Raw genomic sequence first — 27,926 nt, 5'->3', positions numbered from 1 at the left:
TTTTCAGGCTTTTGCTATCACAAATAATGTTACTATAAATAACCTCATGTATGCATTATTTAGCATATATGTATACGCTATACCTATATCTGTAGGATAAATTTCCAGAAGAAGACCTGCTGGGTCAAAGAGTATGTATAATTGTAATTGTGATGATGATTTGCAAATTGTTCCCATAGACGTTACACCATTTTATAACCAGCTAACAATGTATCTGGACATTTAAAAATCTATTTTCATTATAAACCAATGTTACTTCAATAAATAGAAACTAAAAAATAAAATTTTAAAACTCCATTTTCAGGGCTAGTAACAGACTAAAGATTCACCTAGCTCAACAGTCCATGAATCTACATACACTTTGAGTTTGACATTCTTTTTTTTTTTATTTAGTGATAAGCTCCAGGCAGAAGCATATCTCCGAGAGATTTCTTTTTGTTTCCATGGTGACACTTACATACTTAGAAACCTCAAATTATTGTTCCTAGGTTACAACAGTAAAAACTCTGGATTAAAACATTCTGCCCACTCCATGTTTTAAATAGGAAAGAGATAAGAAAAATCCACATAGGGAAACAGTGGTACACACACTGCTTCATGGGTCTGGGGATTGTCGATTTAGACATTTTCTTAGTGTCTATTGGGGGTATATTTTTCTGCTCTCTGAGGCTCTCTTCAATGTTCCCCTCCAGCTTTTGAGAAAGAGACTGATTTGTTTTCTTTATTGGCAGAACATGGAGAGAGGGTAGGGTGGGAGAGGGGAAGTTATAGATTTGCCCTTAATTTTCAGCCCCTCCAAGCAGAAAAGTTTTCTACTTTCTGGTGTGGCCCTTGATGACTTAAATGCATTTGAATTTCTTTCTTGCTATTAAGAGTTAAGATTGTAATAAAGAGTTTTCCAAGGGCAAAAATGTATCTGCTAGTCTGAATTTCTTTTTCATTTCAGCAGCAATCAGAAAAAAAGAATTCAACTGAGCTATAGGAAAATCTCAAAGGACAGAAGTAAATACACGTACAATTCCTTAGTGTTATCAGTCATAGGGAAAAAGTCCCTCTAAGATGTCCTTCAGAAACATCAGAGAGGTATGTAAGTGTGTGTCCTGTCACTTGGGGTCCATATGTGAAAATCTGCCCAGTTGAGGAAAGGTTTTGATTGAATGTGCGTGTTTGCAACACCGAGCAGTCCACCCATGAATGTGTGCCCATCTGTAGATTAACTGTCTTCTGCATGTAGGCCAAATCATAGGAATGTATCTAAAACAAAAGGCTTCTAAGGGTTTAAGCTTTTACTAGAATCTCCTTTAACAGTATTGATTCTAAAGTCAGATTCAACATCAAGTGAGGCCTGATTTAATTGGTCCAGCTTTATGATGCTTTTCAGAGGGAAATTTTTATCCTTGCTCCTTCTGAATTGGTACAAAATTAGCCTTTGAATTCTGGATGACTTGTAATTTCAGTTAAAAGATAGAGAAGAATAAAAGCAAAACTTAGTCTATTGTGTGATAATAGCACAAATCAGTTATTTGCCACACTTGAGAACAAAAACTTGAATGGTATAACAAATGTTTTGCTTTCCTTCTATCTGTTTTGACATCATAAATAGAGCTACCGAAACAATTTCTGACTGCAAGTAGTCAATACAGCTCCACCAACCTTTTCAAGCTTCTCTCCCGGAACAGATGTAGAACTGAAATGTGAACTACAGCAAATGAATTGCAATTACTTTACTTTCATCAACAATAGTCCTTTTTAAAAAACTAGCAATAAAAACTCCAGCAAGTACATTTTTACGGGTAATTGCTCAAAGTAGCTTAGGAAAAAAGGGAATTAGTTGGGTCGACTTACCACAAAAGCTCTTTAAAAGTAATTTTGACTATGAGTTTAATAAACCCACACCCCAAGATGTGCTAATTATTGAGAAAATGCTGCTCTGTGTATCTTAATCAATGTGTAAACTTAATCTGATATAAAAATCGAAATGGTCTCCTATATATCAAGAACAATTTAAACAAAAATAAGAGAAGGCAATTTGATCAGGGGATATTAAGGCTAGGCCAACTACAGGCCTATTTGTATGTATCTGTTTTATAATTTTCTCAGAAGAATAAAACTAGCTTTAACTGGCCACTAGTTTTATTTCAAGACTGTGGTCAAGGTTTCTCTTTACTGCAAAATAGAGTAACATCCAAGGTAAATCAGGCGGATGAGACCACATTCCTAACACTGCCCCATCCCATCATGCATACACCATTAAACTGGCAGGTAAATCTTGAGTAGTTCAGAACTTTTAAAGGAAAAAAAAGAATTGTCTTTATGATGTCCAACGTTTAGTAATGACTATTTGGTACCCTGAGAATCCACCTAAACCATTATTCTTCCTAAACTATTTCCTATAGCTAAAGGTAAAAGTATATGCAATATACATTTAGAAGTCTTTCTTTTAAAATATAGAGAATATACATTACAGGTGAAGCAACACAGCATAGTGGATGAAACTTGGAGTCAGTTAAGACTTGGTGAACCTTAACTCTGTCAAGTTAATTTACCTTCAGTATTCTCAGAGTTAAAATGGAAATAATACTTCCTAGTGTTTCAACTAAATAAGATCATGTAACAAAACATAGTTTCGTAAATATAACAGAGCCTTAATAGAATCTCACATAATGCACGTGTCTTACTCTGTCTGACTTTATTTCACTAAGCATGATACCCTCCAGGTCCATCCATGTTCTTACAAATGGCAAAACTTCCTTTGATAACAAATATTGTATGTTATCACATATATGTGGAATCTAAAAAATAAAGCAAATTAGTGAATATAACAAAAAAGAAACAAACTCACAGATATAGAGAAAAAACCAGTGGGGAGAGGGGTGGGAGGACGACCAAGATAGGGGTAAGGGATTAAGAGGTACAAACTACTAGGTATAAGACAAATAAGTTAAAAGGATATATTATACAACACAGGGAATATAGCCAATATTTTATAATAACTGTAAATGAAGTATAATCTATAAAAATATTGAATTACTATGTTGTACACCTGAAACTAATAGAATATTATAAATCAACTATATCTCATTAATCTATATCTATAAATAAAACATGTAAATTTTAAAAATAAATAGAGACTATTGTTATCACAGTATGCTATTTGAATATTTCCTACGCACGGTTTACCATAATATATAGTTAAACAAGACCCCAAAAGGGAAACAGATCACCATATTTATAGCCCCAGGGAATTCCCATCCATCAGCTAATCAGCAAACCATGTGCATGGCACTGTAAAAGATGTGAAGATTACCATCTAACTGGTAAGAACAGAATGTATATACACAAATATGGCCTTATGTACTATTAGCTAAATGTTAAGTTGTACCATATGGGCAGTTAGGGAAAAAGCACAGTGTAAAGTAGTTAGCACAGTAAATAGTACAGATAAAGTACGCTGAAGGAATTAAAGAATGGAAGTAAGTATGTAGTCGGGGTCTTCAGGAAAGATAACACTTTAGAATTCTTAATTAAAAGTGATGGAAACCTAACTCAGAAGTAGCTTAGTGAAAAAATGAACTGGTTGGTTCAACTAACGAAATTGTGGGAAGGGCATGGGCACACTTGTGCCTCTGATAATACAAAACCCAAGCACTCTAACTCCAACAATCTTTTTTTCTCTTTCCTCCTATTGTTGCTTTTTTTTTTTCTGTATATCAACTTCATTTTCTTAGATTGACTTTTTCCACAAAGCTGGACCCATAGTTACCACTAGCTCCCAGTTTACATCTTCCTAGCTTGGCCAGAGAGGAAATGACTTCTTTAACTTCCAATCCAGAAAAATCCTAAGCAAAGTCTCTGACTCATGTCCTGTGCCCAATCCTATGACAGGGTGGGTACTTGCAGCCTCCAATAGAATCACACATTTAGAAGAGTCAGTGGGAATGGAAGGGAGCAGACCCATCAAAGAAATGACTGCATTTTCCAAAATGAGAGGGCAGCAGTGCAGGACAGACAGGGCAACAGATGTGCAACACTAAACCTGAGGTTTAAAAGCTAGCTAATGTGGAATCTAGAAAAATGGTATAGATGATCTTATTTGCAAAGCAGAAATAGAGACACAGACATAGAGAAAAAACGTATGGATACCAAGGAGGAAAGAGGGGAGGGTGGGATGAATTGGGAGATTGGGATTGACATACATACACTACTGTGTATAAAACACATAACTAATGAGAACCTACTATACAGCACAGGGAACTCTACTTGGTGCTCTCTGGTGACCTAAATGGGAAGAAAATTTAAAAAGACAGGATATATGTATACGTACGGCTGATTCACTTTGCTGTACAGCAGAAGCTGACACAGCAGTGTGAAGCAACTATACTCCAATAAAAAATAAAACAACAGTAAAATGTGATGGCTTTTCAAAGATACTAGAAACTAATTTTATAATTGAATTAACAGCTACCATTTAATGAGCATTTAAGTACTAATTTAAATATGTATATAAGAGAATCTTAAACGAATGTTAAAAAAAAAAAGCTAGCTAAGTCTATAATTGTCTAATCAAAGCAGGAATGGGATAGGACAAGGGCTAAAAATCTACACTAACATGAATCAAGCCTTTTAAAAACTTCACTTCCCCCTCTAACATATATTTATGCTGTGATTCCTGAGTTTCACTATTCGTAGAAGATGCTTGATATTTACTTAGGTTTTTTTTTAACTTATTTATTTAATTAATTTATTTTTGGCTGCGTTGGGTCTTCATTGGTGCGCGTGAGCTTTCTCTAGTTGCGGCGAGCGGGGGCTACTCTTTGTTGAGGTGCGCGGGCTTCTCATTGTGGTGGCTTCTCGTTGCAGAGCACAGGCTCTAGGCATGTGGGCTTCAGTAGTTGCAGCATGTGGGCTCAGTAGTTGTGGCACACAGGCTTAGTTGCTCCACAACATGTGGGATCTTCCCAGACCAGGGCTTGAACCCGTGTCCCCTGCATTGGCAGGCAGATTCTTAACCACTGCGCCACCAGGGAAGCCCATTTGCTTAGTTTTGTATTGGTAACAGATGGAATGAGGCAAAGCATAGCAAATGAGTATGCATCATCAGAGTCCAATCAGGAGAGAGAAACCACATAGTAATCTGAACAGGGAAAGCTCAACATAAAGAATTATTAAATATAACGGGATTGGAGTAAAAAGAGATTGACTGGTAAGAAGTAAAGAGAACTGTAAAGGATATGCAAATAGCAGATTTAGGGAGTGGTCACTCCCCACAAGGCTGAGCTACAGCACCGAGGAAGGGACCCCTTAGTGCGGACATCCAGAGCTCATTGGAAATAGCATGGCCTTCGCTCACCAGATGGCAAAGTTTCCGGTGGTGCCATACTGGTGAAACTTGCTGGAAACCTACCCCCAGAATTGCTGGGAGAACTTGTTCATGGGGAAACACCTTGGCTCCAGCACTCTGCTGTGAAGTCACCCAAGAGGTGCTAAGGGTGCTGGGTGCTGCTAACCACTGCGAGAGCCTGAGGAGAAGACTGGACTTCAACCAGCAAGAGAAACACCTTTCTCCTCCAGCGTTCTCCCAACCCCTCTACTGACAAAGCTTAGCATTATGCCAACCGACAAAGGAGGAAGTCCAGCTTCATTATCATAGAGCAGGCAATGAAAGGTGAACTGGGAACTGAGAGACAATGAATCAGTAACTGGCACAGAGTATTTATGGGATTTGCCTAAATACCCATCTTGAAGAAATACCATCAACCTTATTCTGCTGTACTCAAAATACACCTTAGCCAGAGAAGGAGGAGGGCATACAGTGTCTCAGGAAGCTCTGCCAATTCTCCAGATGAAAGGAGACTACTTAACAATGTAACAATCACGAGAAGAGATTTTTGGTTCAGAATAGATGACTGATGATGGGAATTTGGTAGTCTCTTACTTTGATGTGGGGAATGGCATGGAAATATATTACTAAGTGACCTTTAGCTCTACAGATGCAATGGAAATTACGTACAGCTAAAGTTAATTTTACTTTTATAAAAATATGTGACATACGCTAAGAAAAAGAAACTCAAATATTTTATATGGGAATTCATTCACTGGTAGAAGAGGCTATACAAGTGGTGTTTAGGCATGTTGAAAAACAAATATGGCATGTTCATACTGAGAGACTTCAAAATTTAATTAGGAAGATGATATGGGTTGAACTAACTAAGGAGCAAAACTTACCAGTTTTTCTTTTCTTTTTCGGTTCAGCCTTTCCATATCTTTGTAAAGGAAGTGTTGGATGCCCTTACATGTTACAGCTAGCAGAGCTTAGTATTGTATCAGTCAGGAAAAGAAAGATAAAAGAAAAAAGAAAAACACTAGGTATTTAAACAGGGGAGATACTCAGAGCTGACAGCAGAAGCAACAGCTGCCTCTAGATCTGGGGAAACGGAAGGAAGGCTACTGGGATTATCGTTCACCTCCTGGGAGGAAAGGCCCTTCTAGAACTGGGTATCCATCCGCATCTGAGAAGTGAGCCCTGCCTGGCTACCTGGAGGTGGGGGCGGCAGGGGGACGGAGGGAGAAGCTGGGGGTGCTGAAAGAAGCTGGGTCAACACAGGCAGGAACAGGAAAAAAAACAGGAAAGAAGTCCCTCTCTCTTCCTCTGAACTTCTAGTCTCCCTCTAGTGCCTCCTATTGGCAGAATTTAACAGCCAGCCGGCAAAGGAATCTGGGAAATGTAATTCACAAAGTTCCAGTCCTGGCATCAATACAGAAGCTATAAAAGGGTCAGTTTGGGATTGAGGGCCTATAGCTAAATAATGAGTCCCGTGAGCTAGCTAAAGGGCATCATTTAGAATTTTTTTCTTCTTTTTCGTTTTGTCTTTTCGTATTTTAGGGAGGAAAAGAGTGGCCATCACTACATGTCACAGTGGAGGGGGGAATGTGGCTTTTTCTTAGTTCAGCACCCTCATTACTCTGATAGGTGTCCGAAGGCCCTACTGGGACCTTAACAAAACTTAAGCCATTGAGTGAAACCTCTGTACTCAGCTGGTAGTCAGCTCTCAAGCTGGGGGTCTGCCAGCATGCCTGCCAAGGGAGTTGGTATGTGTAGAGTTAACCTTTGTGAAGGATGGGGGAGCTGGCCAGCCAGTAAGGCCTCCCAGTAATCCTTAGTCCATTCATCTGGCATTTGGGGGGCATGAGGCTCCTACTTTCTCTGACATTTTTTCCTACGTTTATATCCCAAGAATCAGCCCCTATTTCACCTCTCTCCACATGCTTTCAGCCCTGTACACATATTTTCTTTTTATATAGCGGCACACAAATCAAATGTCCTATTCTTAAATTTCCTTCACAAATGCTTAGCTCAATAGTCTATGGGCTAGTGATGAGTCTTTACACAGATTAGGGAAATACTTTATTTGTTCTCAGGAGTGGCAGTAGAAGTGCCTTCTTCCCTAGAATGTGTTTATTGCAAAGAAAGAAAGCATATTAAAACAAGTAGAAAGTTCATACCCTGTTACATTTTTCTTATTCTACTGGCATTAAGTTTTAATTTTTCTTGCCACTTTCTTATTCTACTGGCATTAAGTTTTAATTTTTCTTGCCACTCTATTTTCCTCTTTTAGATTAACTATGGGTAAGATTTTCATAAAAACAGATAATTAAAAGACTGAAAGTGTTATTAGTAAAGTTACAGATGTTTTTCCTAGAAGAATAATAACCGATATGCTTATTATATTATGAAACTAATCAGACTAAATATTTTAACTGTTTTTGCTAATTGAAGAAAAGGAAAACAACACTAATTGAGTTGATTGAAAACATAGTAGATTTTGGCACAAGAAAATTTACTCACTTTATAAAACTGAACCTTGTAGTAGACTTGAAGGCGAATAGTAAAATGCACTCATTTTTGGCTTTTTAAGTTTATTTCAAATACTTGCACTCCATTTTATTTATTTTTTATAACAGCTCTACTGAAGTGTAATTCACATGCCATAAAATTCACTCTTTTAAAGTGCACAATTTCATGGTTTTTAGTATAGTCAGAGAGTTGTGCCACCATTACCACGATCTAATTTTAGAATATCTCCATCCCCCCTCAAAAATTGTATGTATTAGCAGTTACTCCCCATTTTTTCCACCCCGCAGGCTGGGTCAACCATAAATCTGCTTTCTGTCTCTATGAATATGCTTATACTGGACATTTCATATAAATGAAATTATACATGTGGACTTTTGTGACAGGCTTTCTTCATTTAGCATAATGTTTTCAAGGTTCATTCATTATGTAGTGTATATCCGTACATCTTTCATTTTTATTTCTGAATGCTGTTCCATTAAAGGGCTATACCATATTTTATTTACCCGTCCGTCATTTGATGAGCATTTGGGTTGTTTCTACTTTTTGGCTATTATGAGTAATGTTGCTGTGAATGTTAGAATACAAGTTTTTGTGTGGACATGTGTTTTTGTGGGTTTTTTTTTAACATCTTTATTGGAGTATAATTGCTTTACAGTGTTGTGTGAGTGTCTGCTGTATAACAAAGTGAATCAGCTATACATATACATATATCCCCATATCTCCTCCCTCTTGCATCTCCCTCCCACCCTCCCTATCCACCCCTCTAGGTGGTCACAAAGCACCGAGCTGATCTCCCTGTGCTAGGCAGCTGCTTCCCACTAGCTATCTATTTTACATTGGGTAGTGTATATATGTCAATGCCACTCTCTCACTTCGTCCCAGCTTACCCTTCCCCCTCCCCGTTTTAATTTTTTTGAACATGTACCTTATAGTAGAATTGCTAGATCATATGGTAACTCTATGTTTAACATTTTGAGAAACTGGCAAACTGTTTTTCCAAAGTGGCTGCACCATTTTACAATCCTTTCAGCAATGTGTGAGGGTCCCAGTTTCTTCACATCCTCACCAAAATTTGTTGTCTGTCTTTTTTGACTGTAACCATCCTAGTGGGTGTGCAGGGGTGTCTCATTGTGCTTTTGATTTGTATAACCATAATTAATAAAGAGCATTTTTTTCATGTGCTTGTTGGTCATTTGTATATTTTTTGGAGAAACAAATAGGGATTATGTTCAATCTGTAGATTTGTGTAGAATTGCCGTCTTAACATTATTAAGTCTTCTGATCCATGAATATGTAATGTCTGTCCATGTATTTATGTCTTCTTTAATGTCTTTCAACAAGCAATGCAGTTTTGCCCAAGTTCTTGAACTGCTTTTGTAAATTTATTACTGAGATTTTACTCTTTGTGATGCCATTGTATATAGAGCTGTTTTCTTAATGTCCTTTTTAGATTGTCCATTGCTATTGTGTAGAAACAATTTTTTTATTGATCTTGTATCCCACAACCTTGCTGAACTTGTTCATTAATTCTTAAAGTTTTCTGGTGGATTCCATTTTATTTTTTCAGTGAAAATGTATCTTTGGTATGTGTTTCATATATGTACTTCTTTTACTTTAAGAAAAACTTTTCTCTTCGTGTATAATTCTATTGTCAGCTTTTGTTTAAACTCTTTCTCCTTTGATAGTACCCCTCTATTTTTGTAACTTGTAAATTTAGCCACTGCAAAGATTCGCTGAACAAACCTTCAAATAAAAGTATATTCACACAAGCAGCTTAACAAACCTAGATCAGCATATAAAAGTAATGAGACAAACAGTTTCTCAAAATCAGAATGTTTATGAAGAATGATCTTTGTATATATCAGTTTGTGATTGTCCATTGCCACATGGTGGGAAGAAGGCACTGGGCATTTTCTAAAGGTTAGATTGACTATCTCAACAAGACATGAGAGAGAAAGATACAGAGATGACTGGGATCAGAGAATCTCCAGTAGGAGTCAAGATAGTGCTGCAGACGGCGTCAACATCAGGGCAATCTAGACTTATTTTGTGATCCTAACTGAAAAAAAATCTATAAAAACACTCATTATGTTTTTTTTTCATTATGTTGTTTTGTATTTGTTTTTAAATTATTATTTCAGACTTCTGTTATTCCACTCAGGATGGAATAACAGGGAGTTTATTTACCGTCCCTCCTGAAATAACCAAAAATGCAGGCAAAATACAAGAAACAATGGTTTTCAAGACAATGGATGTTAGAAAACAAAGGACAGCGATCACTGAAAGATGGGAAACAGATGTTGTGAGTCTATTACCCCAGCTTAATGTCTGGAGAGAGGTTTTAGGCCATGGTACAGAGATAGAGAACCCAGGCAAAGTCTTACAAAGGGCAAGGTATGGGGAGAGGGGCATGGAGCTTCCACCCTCTCTGAGCACTCCACTCTCCCCTAATCTCCCTGGGTTAACCAATCCAGAAGCTCTCTAAATCTTGTCCAGCGATTTTATGGAGGCTTCATTACATAGGCACGATTGATTAAATCACTGGCCATCCGTGATTGAGCTCAACCTTCAGCCCCTCTCTCCTCTCAGGAAGCTGGGGTAGGACTAAAATTTCCAACCCTTTATTCATAATTGGTTCCCCAGTCAACCAGCCCATCCTTAGGTTACCGAGGGGTTTTCCAAAAAAGCCACCTATGAACAAAGGGGCCTTTATCACTCTCTTCACTTAGGAAATTCCAAGAGTTTAGGAGCTCTGTGCCAGGAACTGAGAGGAACAAAGACTATACATATATATTTCTTATTATAAATCCCAATATCACAGGCAGTTTCTTATGAGGTTATACACACGCCTCTCAAATGACCCAGCCATTAGGTAATTTGCCCAAGAGAAATAAAGAGTTCACAGCAGCTTTATTTTTAATAGCTTCAACTTGGAAATAACCCAAATGTCCATCAACAGGTGAATGGATAAACAATGTGTGTGTCCAGCCAATGAAATGCCACTCAGGAATGAAAAGAAATGAACTATTGATACATGAATGGATCAATCTAAGATAAATATGCTGAGTGAACAAAGTCAAACAAAAAAGAGTTCATTTAGAAAGAGTTCCATTCATATAAAACACTAGAAAATGCAAACTGATCTCCAGTTTCTGTTATGAACTGAATTGGATCCCCCCAAAATTATCTGTTAAAATCCTATCCTTCAGTACCTCAGGATGTAACTGTTTTTGAAAATAGTGTTTTAAGGGGGTAATTAATTTAAAATGAGGTCATGAGGGTGAGCTCTAATCCAATCTAACTGGCGTCCTTTTAAGATGACATTTCTACTCAGATGGATACAGAGAGAAAACCATGTGAAGTCACATGGAAAAGATGTCCATCTACAAGCTGAGGAGAGATTACTCAAAGAAATCAATTTTGAGGACACCTTGATCTTGAACTTCTACCCTTCAGAATTGTGATAAAATGAATTTCTGTTGTTTAAGCCACCCAGTCTGTGGTATTTTATTATAGCAGCCCTAGCAAACTAATACAGTGACAGAAAACAGCAGTAGTTACATGAAGAATTGAGGGTTGGGGAGGGATGGGGTAAAGAGATTATATAATAAAAGGGAATAGGAAACAGTGGGGTAATGGATAGGTTCATTATCTTGATTGTGGTGATAGTTTCATAGATATAGACATACATCAAGACTTATCGAATTGTATACTTTAAATATGTACATTTTATTGTGTGTCATTTACATTCTCAGTAAAGCTATTAAAATTATTTCACTTAATTTTTATAGTGCTCTTCCGTATCTATGTTAGTTTTATGTTCCATATCTATGGAACAGTAGTATGTTCCACGTCTTAGTTTTAATTATGATGGTACACTTTTGTACTTTAATTAACAATGCCTTATTATATGTTCTTACTTTAATTTTAAAGTATTGGTATTTTATATTGCAGTCATCTTAAGCAATATAATTTTGTCTTTATGTGTCTTTGTCTAATGGTATTACAGGCATACCTCATTTTATTGTGCTTTCCTTTATTGCGCTTTACAGATATTGTATTTTTCACAAATCAAAAATTTGTGGCAGGGGGGCTTCCCTGGTGGTGCAGTGGTTGAGAGTCCGTCTGCCGATGCAGGTGGACACGGGTTCGTGCCCCGGTCCGGGAAGATCCCTTTTTAAAAAAAAAAAAAATTGTGGCAGGGCTTCCCTGGTGGCACAGTAGTTAAGAATCCGCCTGCCAGTGCAGGGGACATGGGTTCGAGCCCTGGTCCAGGAAGATCCACATGCTGCAGGGCAACTAAGCCCGCGAGCCACAACTACTGAGCCCGTGTGCCTAGAGCCCGTGCTCCACAACAAGGGAAGCCACCACAATGAGAAGCCCACGTACCGCAACAAAGAGTAGTCCCCGCTCTCCGCAACTGGAGAAAGCCGCGTACAGCAACAAAGAACAAAAGTAGCCAAAAATAAATAAATTTATTAAAAAAAATTTGTGGCAACCCAACATTGAACAAGTTTTTTGGCGTCATTTTTCCAACAATATTTGCTCACTTCATGTCTCTGTGACACATTTTCATAATTCTCACAATATTTCAAATATTTTTGAGGCATGACCCTCCAGCAAAAAGATTACAACTGACTGAAGGCTCAGATGACGGTTAGCAGTTTTTAGCAATAAAGTATTTTTAAAATAAGGTACGTACTTTTTTTTTTAGACATAATGCTATTGCACACTTGATAAACTACTGTGTAGTATAAACATAACTTTTATATACAGTGGGAAACCAAAAAATTCATGTGACTTGCTTTATGGCGATGGTCTGGAACTGAACCCACAATATCTCCGCGGTATGCTTATATATATAAAACCATGAGTACAATGTAAAGACTGCAATCTTTAAGAATTTTTTGTGATGATCTAGAACAGGGATTATGGACTTGGAATACAGGTCAACTGTCTATTTCCTCCTCTCACATTAATTTAAAAATCCATAATTTCCTTTTCTTGGGTGGTATGCACTGCCCCTCTGCTGCCATCCGAATTTTCAGATGTTCCCAGGTATGCTGGCCAATCTTCAGAATCCCCTGGGGAGACTCATAAAACACAGATTCCTTGGGCTTCCCTGGTGGCGCAGTGGTTGGGAGTCCACCTGCCGATGCAGGGGACGCGGGTTCGTGCCCCGGTCCGGGAAGATCCCCCATGCCGCGGAGCGGCTGGGCCCGTGAGCCATGGCCGCTGAGCCTGCGCGTCCGGAGCCTGTGCTCCGCAACGGAAGAGGCCACAACAGTGAGAGGCCCGCGTACCGCAAAAAAACCCCCCCAAAAAAACCAACAAAAAAACACAGATTCCTCTGCCCTATCCCTTGTTATTCTGATTCAAGAAAACTGGAGTGGGATTCAGAAAACTAACCTTTTTTATTATAGAACATTTCAAACATGTGCAAAGTGGAAGGAATAGTATAATGAGCACCCATATATACCTCACCTAATGTCAACAATAATTATCTCATGGCCCAATCTTTGATTCATTTATCCCCATCCTCTCCCTTCAATACCAGTGATCTGTAGTTTTCAGAAGTTATCTGGGTGATTGTGATCAACGTACACACAGACACATACACACACACATCATGAAAAGGATCAGTAGTATTCTAATTGTGCTTTTTTTTGGCTGCGTTGGGTCTTTGTTGCTGCCCGCGGGCTTTCTCTAGTTGCGGTGAGCGGGAGCTACTCTTCGTTGCGGTGCGCGGGCTTCTCATTTCGGTGGCTTCTCTTGTTGCGGAGCACGGGCTCTAGGTGCGTGGGCTTCAGTAGTTGCGGCACGTGGGCTCAGTAGTTGTGGTGCACAGGCTCGGTAGTTGTGGCTCGTGGGCTCTAGAGCACAGGCTCAGTAGTTGTGATACACAGGCTTAGTTGCTCCGTGGCATGTGGGATCTTCCCGGACCAGGGATTGAACCTGTGTCCCCTGCATTAGCAAATGGATTCTCAACTACTGCGCCACCAGGGAAGTCCCCTGTTTGTGCATATTAAAATGTAGTTAATCAATTTGCTACTGTTGAACATTTATATTATCTTCAATTCTTTGTTTATAAAGTAAAATATGATGTATAACCTGACACACAGTCTTGGCCAAATACTTATGCCACAACTACAGGTTCCATAATTATACGTCTTCATTGTAAATATTTTTCTCATTGAGAGATTTATTGGAAATACATGAAAATATTAAATGAATATTTATTGAATTGCTAATCTGAATACCCAAAAGCAAATACATTCTTAGTCACTTGGGAAATACAAGATAATCTTAAATTCTATAAACCTACAAAGAGTTTACAATCCCACACTGGGGAACTAAAGTCAATTCCTTGTAAGGCAACTTTGTGAGTTTTCTCAGGGTGGGAATCGAGAGATGGTAGTGGAAAGAGGGGTAAAAGGCTGGAAATATGTGGGGTTTATTTGCAGAGATGGTGGACTCTCACTAGCTGTTTGTATAAGGGCCTTAGTCTACAGTGAGAATTTTAGTCTTTCAAGTTTGGGCATGGCAATGTGCTGACCTCACAAGGAAGTGACAGCTGCTAAGAGAAACTAAACTATAGTTTGATTCCACTTACTTAGTTCATCCCCTGAAGCCCAGGAGAGTTTCAAAATGAGGAGGTAGCCAACAGTGCCAACGTAGCAGCTGAAGGAGAATGCAGATTGGTGATGAAGAAAGTCATTGGCTGAAATAATATCAGAAAACCTTTATGGAAGTCCTTCAACATTTGGGATTCCCAAATTTTCAGGAAAAAAATTCTTTTCTGAACTTTCCAGGAAAAAAAAAATGTTCTGTGCAACTAAGGAAGTAACTCTTGTACATAAATTCTATTTGGCCCCAAATACCACTACCTATTTAATATTGAAAGAAGAATATGCTAGAATACATAGATTAAGTAACTGTAACAAGAACAACAACAAAAAATGGTTGGTTAAGTAAGTTTATTTTTCTCTCACAAAATAGTCCAAACCTTCATTGCCTTGAAGCATTCAGGGGCCCTGTTTCCTTCATCTACTTGCTCTGTTCTCTTAGGGTGTTGTCTTTGTAATCAATGCTGGCTTTGTTTCAACCATGTTTTCAAATGAGCCCAAAGGAAGCAGGAAAGACTATTGAGGGCAGGAGCCTTCGTCTTTAAGGAGATGACCTGGAAGTTAAACTCATCAATTTTTAAAAAAATTTTTATTTTTTAAAATTAATTAATTAATTCATTTTTGGCTGCTTTGGGTCTTCGTTGCTGTGCGCGGGCTTTCTCTAGTTGCTGCGAGCGGGGGCTATTATTCATTGCTGCGGTGCACGGGCTTCTCATTGCGGGGGCTTCTCTTGTCGTGGAGCACGCGCTCTAGTCTAGGCACGCGGGCTTCAGTAGTTGTGGCACGCAGGCTCAGTAGTTCTGGCTCACAGGCTATAGAGCACAGGCTCAGTAGTTGTGGCGCACGGGCTTAGTTGCTCCACGCACATGGGATCTTCCCAGACCAGGGATCAAACCTGTGTCCCCTGCATTGGCAGGCAGATTCTTAATCACTGCACCACCAGGGAAGTCCCAAACTCATCAATTCTGCTCACATCTCATTGGCCTACAATAGTCACATGGTCACATTTAGTTCAAAGGTAGGCTGGGAAATGTGTGCATGGCCATCCAGCTAATATTCAGGAGAAAAGAAATGCAAAGTGGAGGACAGTTAGCAGTCTCCAGCACATAGGATCTGAAAGAAATAGGTCTTTCTTCATAAAATAGGTTTCTTGTAGGATTTAATGACTTTAATTTTTATAGAAAACAAACCAAAATGCTATGGGACAATGAAGCCCAGACATTTTAGGTTTTTCTTTTTTTTTTGCGGTACGTGGGCCTCTCACTGTTGTGGCCTCTCCCGTTGCGGAGCACAGGCTCCGGACGCGCAGGCTCAGCGGCTATGGCTCACGGGTCCAGCTGCTCTGCGGCATGTGGGATCTTCCCGGACCGGGGCACGAACCCGTGTCTCCTGCATCGGCAGGGGTACTCTCAACCACTGCGCCACCAGGGAAGCCCCTAGGTCTTTCTACTTTTGTAAAGGATTTTATAAATTTAAAAAAGAAATTCCACTTACTGTCAACTTAGAAAAATAGTAAAACCATTAAGGATATTAAATTGGTGGTTATTTTAATGAATTATTGACATACGTTCTATGTCTACCTAGTAAAGAGAAACAATGGAGTGTTATATCTGTAATACTTATTAATTGCTGTATAACCAATTATTCCAAAATTTAGGAGCTTAACACAACAAACATTTGTTATCTCACATAGTTTCTGAGGTCAAGAATCTCAGAATCTCAGAATTAAGAATCTCAGACCTGGGGAATTCCCTGGTGGTCCAGTGGTTAGGATTCCATGTGTTCACTGGCGGGGCCTGGGTTCAATCCCCGGTCAGGGGGAAAAAAAAGAATCTCAGACTTTGGCTGGATGGTTCCAGCTCAGGGTTTCTCATGAGGTTGCAGTCGTCTGAAAGCTTGACTGGGTTGGAGGACTCACTTCAAAAGTGACTCACATGGCAGTTGACTGAGGCTCCAGTTCCCCACCAAGAGAACTTCTCTGTAAGTTTGTCCAGGACCCATAGCAACCAGCTTCCACCAGAGTCCCCCACAAGACAGGGAGTGTAAGAGAACACCAAAATGTCAAAAGGGTCTCTTATTACCTAATTTCAGCCATGATGTACCATCATTTTTGCTCTATTCTATTGATCAAGCAGACCAATCTTGCTATAAGGTGGAGGCAATTATACAGGAGTGTGAATACCAGGAGGCAGGGGTCATTGGGGGCCATCTTTGAGGCTGGCTACCATAACACCTAACTTGTTATTGGAAAAAAATCTGCAGAAAATCTACCATTTTTTAGAACAAAAATATTCCACCGGATACAATTATCTCCAAAGTGTGTCAGAGCAAACAAACAGACTTGAGGTATTTAACTGTGTACAAGAAAAACAGTCGACACATTTGCATAAGATGACTTTAATTCCGTTAGGTTCTAAGGAGCGTTGAATCCTTCAGGTTATATTTGATTAAAATGTCTGTTCTTCACTTTTGCTAATCAGAAATGGCTTCCTCAGAGGGAACATCGTCAATCAGATGTGGTTTCTTGAAAAGTTTCAGAGGTTAATGTCAACAAGTGAATTTGAAAGCAAGTGAATTTCTGTAAGTATTGGTCCAGTTTAAAGTCATAGGATCCTTTAACATTGCCTAAACAGTGAGCTATATTTGGGGATTTGGCATACAGAGGGTCTGTCTTGGATCAGGTCTCAAAATACCTAAAGGATTTCCTTAAACAGGCCCAGGGTCAGATACAACAGGTGTTTTACTTCTAATTTTGGAACCCAAAGCAGCCAGTTTAGAGTGAGGCTGTTCTGCACTCATTCAGTAAGAGTGAGGATAATAAGTAATTTTGCCAAGACCTCATGTGTAGAAAAGACTGGAAATGTGTTATTCTTCTAATACTTCTGATAACAAACCACATTTTTACAAGATAACAAAGAATTGCGATGAATTCTGATAAAGGCCTCTGTTTTCTTAGTATTTAATAATTCATTTTAAAAAATATCAAAAGTCAACTTTAGGGCCAGCCGGAATACTTTTTTTTTTTTAATTAATTATTTATTTTTGGCCGCCTTGGGTCTTTGTTGCTGCGCGGGCTTTCTCTAGTTACGGGGAGCGGGGGCTACTCTCCGTTGCCGTGCTCGGACTTCTCATTGCAGTGGCTTCTCTTGTTGTGGAGCACGGGCTCTACGTGCGCAGGTTACAGTAGTTGTGGCACGTGGGCTCAGTAGTTGTGGCATGCAGGCTCAGTAGTTGTGGCATGCAGGCTCAGTAGTTGTGGTGCATGGGCTTAGTTGCTCTGTAGCATGTGGGATCTTCCCGGACCAGGGCTCGAACCCGTGTCCCCTGCATTGGCAGGTGGACTCTCAACCACTGTGCCACCAGGGAAGCCCCAACCAGAATACTTAAATGATCATATCCATTTGATTATACTATTATCAGTGAATTACATTTTTGCAATGGAAAATAGAGACATTGTAGTGTTAATGATGTCTTTGGTTTCCTTTTCAAAGTATTTCAAAGGAATTTGGGGGCTTTAGAAAATGGTGATGTTACATACGTTATTAAAAATATATGTATGTAAGCACATTTAAATAAGATTAAAATATGGATAAGGCTTAAAATGGAAAATATGCTTGAAACACTGTTAGCCACTCAAAATGAAATTATTGTGCATATAAAAAATGAGCAAAGCTTTTTGAATGACTTCTAAAAAAATTAGAGCAAATGTAATCATGAACATTTCAATTACAAAGTAAGGTTTGATAAATTTTCAAACGTGAAGCCCCTGTCAATATGTTTCTAATATATCCTCAAGATAATTAGCAGTGCAATCTTAGCATGCTAGACACAGTAGATTTCCCATAAATACATATTGAATATGAGATAAGCTTCAGAATTCTTATTGAAGGAATAGTAACATAAATATTAGGAAAGGCATAGCTTTCTTTTGGCATATCAGAAAGTCTGTTGCTTATTAATACTACAGAATCTACTCATTTTAAGAATTCAATATTTATGCTCTATAGTTTAGATATTACTTTACTTTCAATTCCTCTGTGGGTTTATAAGGCAAGCCATATTTAAAAAAAAAAAGAAAAGCAAGCCATGTTGTAGGTAGTAGCAATACTGCATAATTCTTTTTGAGTGGAATGAGAAGTATATGCAATGTATATATTTTTAAAGAAAGAAAAGCAACAGGTTTGACTTGAAACTAGATTTTTCTAAAAGTGATTCTGAAGTGTTTATTTCTCTACAAAATGTACAAAATTTAATAATGGGACAAGAAAATTCATTTAGGTTAGAATACTTTTTTTGTATTCTCTAATACAAAAAATTGGATATTGAATCTTTAAACCTTAAGAAATCAAATTTAGAAGTTCAAAGGAAAGTGAATATGGGAGTCATTGTTTGCACCAAGTACTAAAAACAAATTTCTAAAATAGAACTTTCGGTAATTTGCACTGGGCTCTCACCATCTGGCCTGCCTTGCCCCCATTCCAGAGCCTGTCTGACCACATGTCTAAACCTACAGAAACTCTCCAGTCCCCCCAGCCCCATCCTGGCGCACCATGGCCTCAAGGCTGGAGTAGATTTTATGGTTAACCATGTCTTTAAATGATTAGGACACCAGATGCTGTTGTACTTTAGTAAAAATAAAATTCTGGTGTCACAAAAACATGCTGGATAAATTCTAGGTTCTAAAGCATATATTGTCATTCAATTTCGTAGGGTGGGAAGTTGAACGGGAATCCTCCAGCAAGCACTGCTGGAACCCAGGACAAGTCCAGCACGTTATCAAGCAATTACGAGATGAATTTTTCAAGAAAAAATATCTAAGTTTTTCCGACCGGCGACCATCTCTTTGTGCCGCGGTGGGCAGCTACAGTGGCACGGTGAACCAAAATGTCTGTGGCAAAGGCATCATCTTGCTATAGTGCACGAGCTTGTACATCTAATCTCTAATAGGAATCAGCAGGCCACGGTTGATTTATGGACAGCCTGTGTCGCCCCGCACGGTGCCAGTTCCAGGAGCCTTCGCCAATTAGCTCTATTTTCTGTTTAAGCCGTTAAAGCCACCTCCATGGAAACGCCAGGAGAAGAGGCCGGGGAGGGGAGCAGACAGGTGCGCCCTCTGTTTGGAAATACACAAAGGGCCGACCCAGCAGCCTCAGTGTCCCTGGCGACTCCACGCACGCAGGGCACGCGCACTTCCCGCGGCCCCGCGGCGCAGTGGGCGGACGGCCGGGCGGGGCGGCGCGCGCAGGTTGCCGCGCGTCGGCCAGCTGAGACCCTCGGCCTGCTCGCGGACGCTGTGCCCGGAAAGCTCGAGGCCGGCTCCGGGCGGCTGCGGCGGCGCCCGCGCTATAGGGACTTGTAGTCCCCGTGCCTCCCGGGCGCCTCCCCCGGGTAGGCCGGCCGCGCGTCCCCGCCCGCCGCAAGCCGACTTCCTGCCGCTGGCCAAACTACACCTCCCGCCGTCCTCTCCGCTGTCTGGCCGAAAGCGAAAACAAAATCTGGGCTGCGAGCGTGCTGCCCTCCGCTGGGCGCCCCCGCCCGCTCCCCGCCCCTCCGGCGCCCTCCTGTGAGGTGGGGAGACGAAAGGCCGCGTCTTTCTCTTTCGGCTTCCTCGGCTGCCGGTGTTGGGGCCGCAGGCCTCGCTTCACCTGAGCCGGCTCCGCGCGCGCTCGGGTGCGGGGCTTTCCTCGCCTCAGCCGGGTCGGGACAAGGAAACTTGTGGGGGCGGCGACCTCCGGGCGCAGTTGCTGAGCCGGGCGGCGAGGCCGCCGGGAAGTGACTCCTCGCTCTTGGGTTTTCGTGAATTTCTCCCCCGTTGCCCCTGGGCGCGTGGGCCCTCGGGAGGTGGCCGCGTGCGCCTGGCCATGCATTAGGCAGGGCTCCCCTATGCGCGCTGACCGCTGCCTCGGGCCGCCGCCTGCAGCCGCCGCCGCGTGCCCAGCCCGAGCCCAAGCCGCCGCCCGCCCCAGGCCGGGGCGTCGAGGAGCCGGCGGCGCGGCCATGTGGGGCTAGCCCGTGCCGCGCCCGGCCTGCAGCGCGACCGGCAACATGGAGGCGGCCGTCGGCGCCCCAGACGGCGGCGACCAGGGCGGTGCGGCGCCCCGGGAGGACGCGACGCCCATGGACGCCTATCTGCGGAAACTGGGCTTGTATCGGAAACTGGTCGCCAAGGACGGGTCGTGCCTGTTCCGGGCCGTGGCGGAGCAGGTAATGGGGCGGGGACCGGGCGCGGGGAGGCTGCGGGGCCGGGTGGGAAGCGGCGGGCCCCGGGCCGCCTACCTCCCGGGCTGCGCGTGGTCCCGGCGTCCTCACAGCGGCCCATTGTCGCGCCGGAACCGGACGCTGCTCCGGGTCTGGAAGCTCTAAATCGAAACTTAAAGACCTGTAAATTATCTGGGTGTCGTTCCTCCTGGCGAAGAGGTAATGAGTTGAGGCCAGCCCGTGAGGCCTGCGGGGAGAGCCTTGTACCCTTGCTTGATGGCTGGCGACAGGGCGAAATGTTCTTTTCCCCTCCTCTTGGTTTTATAAGCACAGAGTTCCCACCAGTAAACCGAATGTTTCCTAGAGGAGGTGGTGCACCAGACTTAACTCGCGGAACATGATTTTTTTTCCTGTTGCTGGACTTCGGAACGGGGGGTAGCCAAGCCCGCCGATGTCAGCTTGAATCAGAAGGCGGAAAATGTACAGTTTGGGAAAGCCAGACTTTGGAAAAGGTAGAATGTTTGCAAAGAATTGTCTTTGAGCAGATTCCACTCTTTTTTTTAATGCTCTGCAAGGCAGTGTAGGTGTACTAAAAATAATTGACTTAAAAATAAAGTCTGTTTTGGAGTTGGTAGTAGGAAGGAAGGGTATATCTGGAGTTCTTTAGGCCCTTGGCCGAATTTTTCCTCCTTAATGGTCAAAATCACTTCCTAACACAGTTCTTGGGAAGATGTTTCTGATTTTTTTTCTTTTTTTTTGTAAGAGAGCTTATTCCTTGTTATATAATACTGTAGTTGGTAGGTATGCAGTCAGCAAAACCCATCCTGTATTGAAAAATAGCTGTTGAAATAGTTGGACAAAAGTTTCACATTACTGCCCTGGTGTGTATTTCCTACCGTTCACAGTTTGCTTTCCTTTGGCCTAAGGTCCACCCCTCCCGTCTCCTCCCCGCCTTTGGAGTTTTTCTGTTTCTCTTTCTCTCACCTTTTTTGAATGCTAAGTAGCTTTCACAATTTCTATTTGTGAGTAAATGTTTTACTTAACATCTATAGACCAGTCTATTCTTATTTTTTTCAATATCCAAAGGCCAGCCATTTATTTTCCAAAGGCCCTCGTTTTCACATTAGTAGCATAACATCATTTTTTTTTTTTAAACAAGAAATGGATTTAGCAAAGGTCCAAACCTTTGCATTTTGTTGCAGGCATTGTCATTCAAACATTCTTCTCAAAGCTTCCCAAATCGAGCTCTTTTTTAGTTCAATAGATGTCTCTTATTTTTAGAATTTTAGGATGTGCTAATGTTGCTTTGGGATATGTTCACACAAACACATCCCAGTCTTTACTATCAGAAGGTAAACAGTCTGTCCCATTCGTGAGTTTCCTGGATCTCCATCTGTCCTGCTTCCTCTGCCTCAGCCTCCCTGGACTCCTTAGCACCTCCAGAAGCAGAAGGAAGAGGTGGAAGTGAATTCAGTCCCTATTGATACATATTGTTAGCTCTAGCAAGAATTTGGTAAGGAAGGAGGGGGAAACAAATAGAAATAAGGGAAGTATGGTGCTTATTTGGAGTTGGATTACCTACATCCTAGTTTATGCTGAAGCAGAAAGGTGTGTCTGGTTTCAGTACTACATGCTGTAGATAATTGGCAAACTTGATTATACAGAATCTCTATTTTTAAGTAGAAAGGAACAAGAGCTAGCTGGTTACACTAAGAACTCATTGCTAACATCAGCTAACACATTTTTATTGTATCTTATTGTGATGGGATTTAAGTTAGGCATAAGGGGCTATCCCTTCCAATTAGGTGATTCTGACTTTTAGTATACTGAGCTTTTAGAAAGCTTAATACTGTGACTCTTGGGGGCAGCTCAGTTCTTCAGTAGACAAGGACCAAAGGTAATAGCCTTCATGGCCAAAGGCAGTGTGTGCGTTGCAGGGGGAGGCGGAGGACAGTAACAGACAGCAGCCTCAGGCTGCCCTTTAAAAATGTGTACAGAGGATTTACTTTTTTGCCAACGATTTCTCCAATAATATCAAAATAATGATAATTTCTAACAAGGAGTCACAGTAAGTAATCTAAGTGGCGGCCTTTGGCGGGGGGCATGGAGAGGGAGAGACTTGAATTAGCAGGAGTCTTTCCCTCCAAATTACCTGATTTAGATAGGCTCTTCCCTTTTTACAGTTCTGGACGTGGGCCTACAGGAGGCCTGACCTGAATCAGCTCTGTGGCCCTAGAGCTAAAAATAGGGCGCTCTTAGAGGACTTGGAGAAGCAGTGCGTCTCGGCCTTTCTCAGTGTTTATCATCGTCTGCCCTGAGTAAAGATTGGAAAGCCTCCTATTTCTAGCTTATTTTCATGTATACAATGATTTGCAAAGATATTTGTCATACCATTTGAATTCTTCCTGAGTGTCCTTGAACTTGCACAGTATTACGCTTTTTAAACAGTTGTCATTTAACCTTGCTTCTCTTAACAGTGCTTGGCTTTGTAAAGCCCCGGCACCCCGCACTTGATCAGAAGTTGCTGAGAGTTTTGCTTCTGAGTAACAGGTTCAGATTTCATGTGCTAATAAAATCTTTGTTAAAAGAGGAGAAAAAACAAGAGATATGCCTGTCATTGTTTTTGGTGGAAAATAAGCTTTATTCACTTATGTCTGCCACCTGTTGCTAGGTAAATGGCTTTAAGACTAGCTCCACTTTACTAATGGCAGGAAAGCCTGATCGGATGACACTGTGGTTTACTCAGACTAATACGTTGATTCATAATAGTGTCTAGCATAGCTTCTGTGAAGGAAGTGTTGCTAAACTGTCATTTGTTGAATTGGCAAAAACATTGTGTGGTGGTTATTTTTTCTACTACTCAAATCTACTACTATTTGGGTAGTCCTTCCAGTGCTGGAAGCTTAGAATATGTAAGGATGCTTTTTTGTAGTACCCAAGACAACAATATCGGCACACTCTGTTAAGCTGAAAAACCAGCTAGTATGCTGAAGACAAATTCATTGCTCACCTCAGCTAGTGCATCTTCAGTGTGTCTCAGTGTGCAGGGACCTGCTAGCTGTCTAAACAGTTGTGCCTTTGGTTCTGTGGGTATAAATGAGCGCTGGCTGTTGCTCACAGTGACCTGTAGAATGTGCAGCTGGAGCTTCCCTTTTCCTGAATTCTCTGCTCACCCTGAACATAAGGGAGAATCACTCAATTGGAACTATAACTCTTAAAGTTACTTTATAATAATAGAAATTCTCAAGGGGCCTTGAGAGTAGTTTGAGATGTGATTATTTTATATGTCAGCTTTTTTTCTCCTACCTTGACCTTGTAGAGTACCAGGAATACCTTCGTTTGAGACACCTAGTTATAGAGAAGAAAAAAAAAAAATGTCTTTTTAGCATGGTAGTTAAGCCAAAGGGTTTCAAACCAAAGCTTTAGACTTTTAGTAAGAGACAAAATGTCAGTAAGTTATTCTTTTGTTGAACTAGTTGTTTAACAGAAGAAAACAGAGGCTACAAAGTGGGAGGATTTGGATCATCTTTGTAGTATGACTTATTTCAGGTGGTGCTTTAAGATTTTGGGCAAAAGAGCAAGTTTCAAGGCTGTTGGGATGACAGCACACAGGGGCACGTTTGCATCCTGTGTGTTGCTCCCTGGATGTTCTTTCAAGAATCATGTAAGCCTGACAGCTAAAGGATTTAAGAATGAGTGCCTTAAGTTTTCTGAAACCACGGTGGACTTAAATTTATACATAAGGCAAATAGTTCAAAATTACCGGGAAGAAGAAATTTCTCTCTTATGGGCATAAAGGCTCAAAGACGATTTTTGTTGAAGTTTCCTGTTTGTTCTCTTTTGCAGCAAGCATAGGATGAGGCTAAGCCCTGCATTGCAGGAATTCTGTTAGCCTTGCTTTGGGAAGAGCAAAGTTATAGTAGAGGGCTGGCCAGGAGAGGAAAGTGTCTGAAGTTTGCAAAGATTTCCCCAAAGGAGTAATTTCAGTGACTTAAAGGAGAAATGGTAATAAGCTCTTTATAGAGTGACATCTGGCTTAAGTACTGCTGTTTGTATGTGTCGTGTCATCTCTCTGGTTAGTGGAAGAGGTGGGAACGAATAAAGAGCTAGAAATGATAGAAAGGGAAAGGGAGACTGATGTCTCCTGGTTGTGAGGTTATGTTGGGTGTGAAAGAAGGCACTAGGTCGTAGCTTGAATCTTCTAACAAAGTGCTTGACAGTGTGCTGCTCTTTCCTTTGCAGGTGCTTCACTCTCAGTCTCGCCATGTTGAAGTCAGAATGGCCTGTATTCATTATCTTCGAGAGAACCGAGAGAAATTTGAAGCGGTAATTTGTAATTTTAAACATGTAATGGTGTGTTGACTTATATTTACATTTTAGCCTTTAGAATGGTCTGGTGGGAATTTCGCGGGGGATCTTAATACAGGTTTTGAAAATAACCCTTATAAAAAAGAACTGCTGGGCTTCCCTGGTGACACAGTAGTTAAGAATCCGCCTGCCAAGGCAGGGGACACGGGTTCGAGCCCTGGTCTGGGAAGATCCCACATGCCGTGGAGCAGCTAAGCCCGTGCACCACAACTACTGAAGCCCGCGTGCCTAGAGCCCGTGCTCCACAACAAGAAAAGCCACTGCGATGAGAAGCCCGCAAACCGCAACGAAGAGTAGCCCCCCCTCACTACAACTAGAGAAAGCCGGCATGCAGCAACGAAGACCCAATGCAGCCAAAAATAAATAAAATAAATAAAAAATTTTTTAAAAACTGCTTTTTGGAATTCAGATCCAGTTACAGCTGTGATTTTTTTTTTTTAAGGCCATTTTGTGGTATTCATTTATTCAGACATTTAGAAAGCTTCTGTGACAGATGGGTCACTGAGCTGTGGAGGCTGGAAGGATGACTTAGGCAGAACCCTTGTGTATTAGAGTGAGATTTGTCTGATGTGATCAGGGAGTAAGGTCTTGTGGTTAACAGTTTTCCGTGATTGGCGACCCCATGTGAATTGTAAAAATTGCACACTTAGGGTATAAGAAATATGCTGAGCATAGCTAGCGTTGAGCCTTTGATTTTATCAGGAGGCATTTATAAATTTTTAATTTTCAGGGTTCATCATTGTGAACTACTTATCAAAACATTGTAATTATGTAAATAATGATTAGTAGTTAATAGAATGTAGTATAGTTAATTAGTAGTTAACAGAATATCAGCTTACTGTAATTTTCTCCGTAGTGTGTAGTAGGCTGTGAAATAATGCCACAGTGACCTATTTTCATTTTACATTGAAAGCCTTATAGGATTGACTAGTTATTGGTTTTATGACTAGAATTATCATCTGACAACTTTCAGTGGTATTTTCCCCCCGTTGACTGCCAGAAGAACATTGACACTTTGCATATAACTCAATTCCAAGACTTAATAGGTAAATAGTGTTTAGATGTGTTCTTGGGTTGGAGTTCCTATTTTCAAGCAAAATTTTATTACTGGTGACATTTTTCTGGGTGCCATGTTATAAGATGGACAGTAATATATTCCAGGAAGGAGAGGTACCTGCTTGATCAGGAGATTTGAAAACTTGTTTTATTAATAAAAAGCTGGTAGTGTGGAGGCTAGATAAGAGAGTATTATAGCAGAGAGGAGGGCAGGGGAGTGGAGTGGTCCTTGAGTATTTGAAGAAATTACAGGTGAATTAGTTATTACTGTTATTGGCTGCTGTTGACAACAGTGGAAATTGCTAACATTGGTTGAGCGTTTACTGTCTGCCAGCAGGTGTTGTTTTAAGTGCTTTGCATATATTTATTTAGCTCTACCATCCGAGGTTGAAAGTTCCAAGGGGGGAAGTTTTGCTTTCCTTATAATGAATACTTCTAACAGTTTCTATTGGCCAGAATTGGAAAAGACTCTCATGAGAAGAAGGGTGTGCCTTTTTACTGACCATGGTTAGTTGGGGCCTAGATGAATACTTTCTGATTAGAAAGGAGAATCTCAGATTGGAGGCAGGCTTGTGTCAGAACACGGCTTAGGTCTTTTGCAACTTTAAATGGTTCTGTGGGGTTGTTTTATTTTTTTAAGTCTATAGATAATCAACTAATACAGAACAGTAGCCTCTGATTGGTGGGACATTTGAAATATGTGGCTATTTTATTACAAGTCTGTGTTGAACCTTAGGATACTTTTTGGAAATTTGACAGTATACGATCTATAAAGGAATTAATCTCCGTCTTAAAAAAAATCCATGGGGGGCTTCCCTAGTGGTGCAGTGGTTGAGAATCTGCCTGCCAATGCAGGGGACACGGGTTTGAGCCCTGGTCTGGGAAGATCCCACATGCAGCGGAGCAGCTGGGCCCGTGAGCCACAACTACTGAGCCTGCGCGTCTGGAGCCTGTGCTCTGCAACAAGAGAGGCTGCGATAGTGAGAGGCCCGTGCACAGCGATGAAGAGTGGCCCCCGCTCGCACAGAAACGAGGACCCAACACAGCCAAAAAAAAAAAAAAAAATATATAAATATATATAAATAAAAAAAAAAGATGGTGAGGGCTGAGGAATGGAAAAATAAAATGTGGTCCATTCACACAGTGGGATATTATTAAAAAAAAAAAAAATCCATGGGCATTTAAAAGATTTTTATAGACCGGGGAGTGTATTTTAATGGTTTTAAGTGTATCACTTTGTTAAATTAACTGAGACTAATTTAAATAAAATTGAATTTGGTGTTTCAGATAAATGTCTTTTTAGATCTTTCAGTTAAATTAGTGGAATTGCTGTGAGAAAAGCAAAAAACATTATTATATAGCTTGAATAAACTCAATTTTTTATATGTTAAAGTAACAATGAAGCAGACCATATTAGAAAAATCTTGTTGATTCTTCAAAAGATCTTTAGCATTATTAGTTCTCGTCCTTGTTTTTAGTATAACTGACCTAAGAGAGAATGAATATTCATATCTATTAGTAAACTAATATTTCTTAGCTAGTGCATCTGTCTTTAATTATCTTCTAAGCATTGGCCATTACCAGGTTTGTCTTTAAGTGCTGCTTTTATCATGTAATTTCTCTGTTCACAGTGTCACCTGCTGGGACCTTGAACTGTCTTCTCCCTAAGTCTGATAGTCCTGCCTGGGCCCCAGGCCCTCTGTGAATAGGTGTGCAGTTGAGTTCCTCTCTCACTGCACTCACCCCACCGAGTGGCCCTGCTCCTGCTGGCCAGGTGGCTCCTGTCTTCCCAACACAGTGCTTGCTCTCCACCGCTTCCTCAT

At 40.9% G+C, this 27,926-nt stretch overlaps 1 protein-coding gene across 2 annotated transcripts in view; it reads left to right on the top strand.

Annotated features, from left to right (window-relative positions):
• Nucleotides 1-20,490: 20,490 nt before the first annotated feature.
• Nucleotides 20,491-27,926, top strand: part of OTUD4 (OTU deubiquitinase 4) — a 41,275-nt gene continuing 33,839 nt past the window's right edge. Inside the window, exons 1-2 of one of the 2 annotated variants that reach the window (XM_029235300.1) lie at nt 20,491-20,685; nt 24,922-25,032. In XM_029235300.1, coding sequence (XP_029091133.1) covers nt 20,527-20,685; nt 24,922-25,032 — 270 coding nt within the window. In that variant the 5' untranslated portion in view covers nt 20,491-20,526. The remainder of the gene's footprint in view (nt 20,686-24,921; nt 25,033-27,926) is intronic. The other variant, XM_029235301.1, reaches the window with a different exon arrangement.

This window comes from Monodon monoceros, unplaced genomic scaffold (assembly GCF_005190385.1).
Source record: "Monodon monoceros isolate NGI ecotype Baffin Bay Population unplaced genomic scaffold, NGI_Narwhal_1 Super_Scaffold_20, whole genome shotgun sequence".
Taxonomy (NCBI): domain Eukaryota; kingdom Metazoa; phylum Chordata; class Mammalia; order Artiodactyla; family Monodontidae; genus Monodon; species Monodon monoceros.
This window is presented reverse-complemented; position numbering and strand designations above follow the sequence as displayed.